Source organism: Anomalospiza imberbis, chromosome 7, assembly GCF_031753505.1.
Source record: "Anomalospiza imberbis isolate Cuckoo-Finch-1a 21T00152 chromosome 7, ASM3175350v1, whole genome shotgun sequence".
Classification (NCBI taxonomy): Eukaryota; Metazoa; Chordata; class Aves; order Passeriformes; family Viduidae; genus Anomalospiza; species Anomalospiza imberbis.
Window position 1 is genome coordinate 31,296,030 of NC_089687.1, and position 6,000 is coordinate 31,302,029.

Consider the following 6,000-nt stretch of genomic DNA (forward strand, 5'->3'; position numbering starts at 1 on the left):
AAGTAATCGTTTTCATGATGTGTGTCATACAGAGTAGCATAGGGTGTGATTTTAAAGGCATTTGGCTTTCCTTCACAGCACTACAATTTCTTTGGCTGCTGCTTATCGAGTTAATTGTAAGGTTATTACTTGCCTCTCTGTAGGAATAAATAAATTGCTGATCTTTCATATTTACGGGAGATAAAAGTGTTTTATCTTAAGGAAGGTCTGGTTTACAATATCTGGCAAACAGGAACTGAGCACATCCAAAAAAGGTCAGCTGTACTTGTGGAATGTCATCTGTTTAACTTAAATACTCATACTACACTTATCTTCACTCTAGGTTGAATTCTTGTATACAAAGTACTTCTCTCCCCTCTGAATTCCATGTTCAGTTGGTTTTTGGTGTTCTTGCTCTCTGTAAACATGCACACACACACACTTGCATGGACATCCACATACCATCAACTGCTAATCAGTCTCGTGAAGGGCTGAAACAGCCTGCAGATGCCTGATTCAAACTATTGCAGCTGAGGGAATTAATTTACCCTCCTGTTCTATGCCTAAGTAAAAAATTCTGTAAGCTGACATATTTTCATACATCACTCTTAAAACTCCTTCAACAAAACCATTCAGAATTTTATGGCTTTTTTTTTCTGCACGCAAATTGTTGAAAGAAACCCCCACGCTGCCAGTGTAAGACAAACAAGCACAAAGGAGAACTCCAAATAAAATAGCTGGAAGCAAAGACTTATTCCTTGTGAAAAAGAGCTTCCAGGCAGTACGGAGCTAACAGTTAAAATGTTATTCCAAGAGTTAAAAGAAATAGCATAGAATCTCCTCGGTGTCTGTAGCAGGAAAACAAGTAAGAACAAGAACAAATGCAGCCAAGGCAGACAGCACTGTACAGTCCTTCTAACTTTAAAGAAAGCAAAGCAAAGAGAAACCTTTGGGATGATACTGCAAATCCTTGCAGCTTTCAGTTTCACCATTAAATATCTGACTGCTGAATTAGTGAAGGAAAACTGTTCTGGTGAGATTTGTGCATACACACTTCTGACAAGCTATTAAAATTATTGGTAATAATAAAAATAAAAATAAAATAAAAACATGAAATCATAAGAAGCTTGAATTACTCACCGACTTGTTGTGCCAAAATAACTGAGGGTTGAAACACGGCAAGAATGAGCAAAGTTACTTTTTGCACAGAGCTCATCATGTCTAAATATTAGACATGAGACTCTCTGTGCAAAAATAAAAATGGGGGGGGAAGAAAAAAATCTGTTCAAAATAGCAACATCGGTTGTTCCCTGCCCTTCCAGCACCGGGCCATGTACAGAACTCAGCCACAAGCATTCCCCAGCTTTGGCCTTAAATAGGAAAAAAATTGGCTTACTTTTCTTTTCCACCCCCTTTACTGAAACATGAGAAGAAGACCCATCCCCTAACAGTAAATGAATGATTAATATTTCTCTTGGCTTTACAGAAGACTAAAGTCAACTAAACAAGATACACAGCACATCTGGAACTTTTGTGTGCATACAAAATGCATGCTGACACTGTATATGAACAGTTAGTGTGCACTCTATGTGACATATATGCACGTGAAAAAAAAGCCCCCTGCCAAAGCACCTGGGGTAAAGCATTTCTTCATGTCAATTAGGAGTCAATCGGTAAAGCCCAAAGAGGATTTTTAATTCTTAGTGGTCCCTAACAAAGATAAAAGGTAAGTAGAGATGTATCTGCAGAGACTGAAAGAATCCCAGAAGTGGAGGAACAAACCTGGGTATTTCAGCTAATGAGCAATCAGCGTCAATGAGAGGAAGGACTCAAAATCACACTTCTGTTCCAGGGCTTGTCTCACCATTTCCACCCCACAACGTGATTTTGTGTTACCTGGGGAGAAAGCAAACATGTAAAAAAATTATGAAGAGAATAAGATTGCAAATAACAGGCATCAATCTCTCAAACAAACTCTTTTCAAGTAATTCAGTTTGATGCTGTCATTACAACATTTGAAAGGAATGCAGAACAGTTTTTGTCTGCTTGCTCCTCAAACAAGAAGGTAGAGAGGACAAAAAAAAAAAAAAAGAAAAATCTTGAAACTACTAATGCCCTTTAAACCTAGTTATTTCTTTATTCCACACAATTCACTGAGAATAAGATCAGAACACACAAACTTGTTTTCCAAATCAGACGGTTTGAGCAGGTTTTGTTATGAATCTAGTTTTGCTGGGAATTTAGCCTTAAAAGATCCCAAAGTGAATGCAGAAATCTGTCACAGTGGACATCTCTGCTAAAACAACAATCAACCAATTGCTGCTGTCAGTCAATCAATCTGATCCAGGTCATGTCCTGCAGAAGTGCTCCTTCATTTGTGTTTCATTTCAAGTGTTGCTGAAATTACAGTGACCCAGGGAACCATCCCTCCTTTCAATAATTTGTGAGTGCCATGAACTGTCATTCAAAAAACGGATGAGATCTCTGTATGCATCACAAAATAAGAACAGCCTGAAGTTTAATGTAGTAGGTATTGGATCTCATTCAAAACCTATTTCTCTGAAATAAATTTGCACTTAAACTGAAACACCCTCTGCTGCTGGGGTCACCTGAGGTGGAGTAGGTTGAAGCAAGTATGAAGAGACTTCAATAATTTGATGTCACTTTTAACATATCCTGAGCATTTCTTCTGTGTCTTAAATGCTCATAAGGTATGAATGCCTTGATACATGCCAAAGGAATTGCACACCACTTTTTTCCCCTGAATCTCCCAATACTCCATGCTATCTCTGTTGCATTGGCAGAGCTATTTCCTGCAGGTTTGGGTTTTCATATCCAGGATCATATCACTTAACAGGTTAGGTTATTTTGTTTATAGCATTCAAGTAGCTACAATCAACAAACAGATAACCAGGTCCTGTTGAGTCACCCTAGAACATAAGACAACAGGCTTCAAAATTTTATGCAAGGGCCTATGAGGTTTTCTTCTCTTCTGGAGTGATGCTCAGAACATAAGATAGAACAAGGAATAAATCCAAGAACCTGGATTTATCTCTCTTCAATAGAAATGCACAAACAGATCACACCCTAGATAAAAACCATTCTCAGCTATAGAAAGATAATGAAACTGAATTAACTCTTATCAAGATCGCATGTAGGTCAATTTTCTGTAACAATGTCTATGTGTTTGTCACAGTAATTGTTTAATTTTCATGAAGCCTAATGAATGTTACTTGATAAGTGTTCATATTGAGGAAAAAAAAATCCATTCAAGGTATTTGACTTAAAGACACTTTCACACTGGGTTTTGCAAATTTTTTAGCCTGTTTGACCACAATAAACATTTCTCTAAATTTCTTAAAACTAACCTTTCAATAAAAGAGCGTCCTTGGTGACTCCTTATTTTCACTAATGTTTGCCTTCATTTTTTACACTACAACACTTGTCTGAGTAAAATTTAAATCCTAACTTTTCTGGATTGTCCACCTTAGATATTATGCTATTCTCTAGCTAGATTATGAATCCAAATTTATCCATAACACCTACTATTTCCCATAGCATGGGAGTATCAGCAAGTGTGCTTGAATTTGTACAGAAGTGAATCCTGGGGTTTCTGTATAAAAGCATAAACCATATCTCTTAATGATTACATCTCATAAAAACAATAACCCTTCCTTGGGTTCTGCAGTGCATTTGCTGTGGTTCAAGGAACAATACACAGCAATGCTCAGCTACATAAAAATTCCTCATCAGTGTTACCTTCACATAATAGTGGTTGTAGAATTGATTTCATAACTCTAGTGTAAAACTCTCTGGCAATTGCCACTTACTGTCACAAGTCAATTCCTTTTGAGTGGCATTTGCCATTTTACTTACATGGCCTGAGGAGGCTGTGGCACAGCAACATTCCTTGAACATCCTCTGCACACTTTGTGTTCAAAGTCTTCATTTTCACATCCTCTGCACAGAATCAGCCCCCCTAAAAAACAGTCTTGCAGGCAATGTTGGATTATTTAGTAGGTAGCTCTTGTTTAGAACTCATCTTCCTCAGGATGCAATGTCTAGGCATCTGGACTAAACTGGAAAAGATACTCATCAAAATTGGTACACCTTTGATGGAGGAACCTGAAACAATTTCTTGTAAAAGTTATTGAATGTATTTGTGCTCTACGGTAGATACCATAAAAGATGCGTAGATCAAAACTGTTGACTACCTCTCCAGCAGATGCTGGAATATTCATGCAATGTGGGATTCCTTGTGCCTGTTTGAGCATTGTGGTTAGTGACACTCTGCCTAAGAAAGACAAATGAGAGATTTGCTTTTACATATTTATCAGGTGACCTCTTGTCCATCCTGACAAAAGATCAGTCCTTAAGTAAATACATTATATAAGTGTTGCTTTAAAAGTTCCCAAAGTTCTGGCCTGTAGAATCAGTTGATAAGTATTTCTTGTTTCCGAGAGCTTACTTTGAACTAAGAATCTTCAAATTTTGCCATTGCAGTTACTCCTATGCCAGCAACAAGATTTTTTTTTTTGTTCTGTGTGGATTTTAATGATAGTAAAGATTCTCCACATTTTAAAAGGAGTGTACAGTTTCACATAAATAAAGCACTGTAAATAGTGCAAATAGTGACAGAAAGCACACTGGGGGAAAGAACCTACAAGAAAAACTGAGTCTAGACCCCTAAACAAAGAAAACCCCAAAACACAGCCACATACTTCTCAAATACTCTTGTTTGTAAGCTAGAAGCAATGCAAACTATGACTGATGCCCTAATGGACAATTACAGGAATGAAGGCAGCCAAAGCAATGAAATTGTTTCATTCTTCGCCCATCTTTCCATTTTCTCTGAAATTTTATCCTAAGACAATGGGAAACCAAGTTTTGAGACCCAGCCTCTTGTTCTCATGCTCTCTTTTTTCAGCTTTGCACATTCTCAAGGTTTCCACAAACTAAAATTCTCTTTTTTTTTCCAAAGGCCTGTGCAGATTAAATAAAATCCTTCATCTGAGTCATGTTGGGAACTAACTGTGTTACAGCACAGCTGTGAAGGCTCTTAAGGCAGAGCCAACATTATGACTGCATACGGGTGAAGCAGAGACAGCACCCACAGCATTTTCTCTTCCCAGCAGGAGGGACAGAAGCCAAACCAGTTTAATGACCTCTGGGTGTACCGAGTGCTGGGGAATTTGACATCCATGGCCAGGGCGGGGTTTCTCCGTACTGAACACGCACCTTCTCCTGCCGCCAGGGACGGAATCCGTTAATGCAGAACTTTGGCTCCACGCCTTTGTGAGGATGCTCCTCCTTTTCACTGAGGTGTCAAAATAATTTTGAAAGGAATCCTTTCTTCTTGTCTCTAATCCAGATTTCCACATGGCAACTGAAAAAAAACCTCAGCTCTGCACTTCTTAAAGAAATAGCATGGTCCTATGCACTTAAGGAAGTATTTAATGAAACAGCTGCAAGGTTTTCTGTCAAGATAGTGTCTCGTAAAGGCTTTTGTGCTCTGCAACTTGTGGTTGTTGGACATCAAAATAATATAAGATGGCAGAAAATATTTATAAATTTAAGAATAAACTTGGTTCTGAATTTGTGTGTAGGCTTAATTTTATACAATCACAAAAGAAACAGTATTTTGATATATCTCTAAGTAACAAAAAAATGTGTTAAATTCATCAGAAGAGCAGTCCAAGAATGAATTATCATAAAAAACAGGATATCCTTTTGACCTTAGGGTGGTGTAGAAAGTGGAGGTACATCATGCAAATCACTCTCTCTTGTTGGCTCTGCTCAAATCACCATTGCTCCAGACAGCACACGTGTGTCCCAGAAGTGCCCAGGTTCACTGTACTTCAGCTATTGGTTCCTATGGGACCTCACCATCAAAAGGTTCCAGGCTTAAGGTAACAGCAATAGCAATCCAGCTGACTTTAGGAGCACTTTTTTATGTCATCTCTTTTAAATTAAAAAAAAAAAACCAAAAAACCACCCCCAATAACTGCAAGATATGACAAA

At 38.0% G+C, this 6,000-nt stretch overlaps 1 protein-coding gene across 1 annotated transcript in view; it reads right to left on the minus strand.

The window, feature by feature from the left end:
- Window positions 1–1,365, minus strand: part of COL3A1 (collagen type III alpha 1 chain) — a 49,505-nt gene extending 48,140 nt beyond the window's left edge. Inside the window, exon 1 of the mRNA XM_068196385.1 lies at window positions 1,120–1,365. Within this exon, the coding sequence (XP_068052486.1) occupies window positions 1,120–1,198 (79 nt within the window). The 5' untranslated portion in view covers window positions 1,199–1,365. The remainder of the gene's footprint in view (window positions 1–1,119) is intronic.
- Window positions 1,366–6,000: the final 4,635 nt, after the last annotated feature.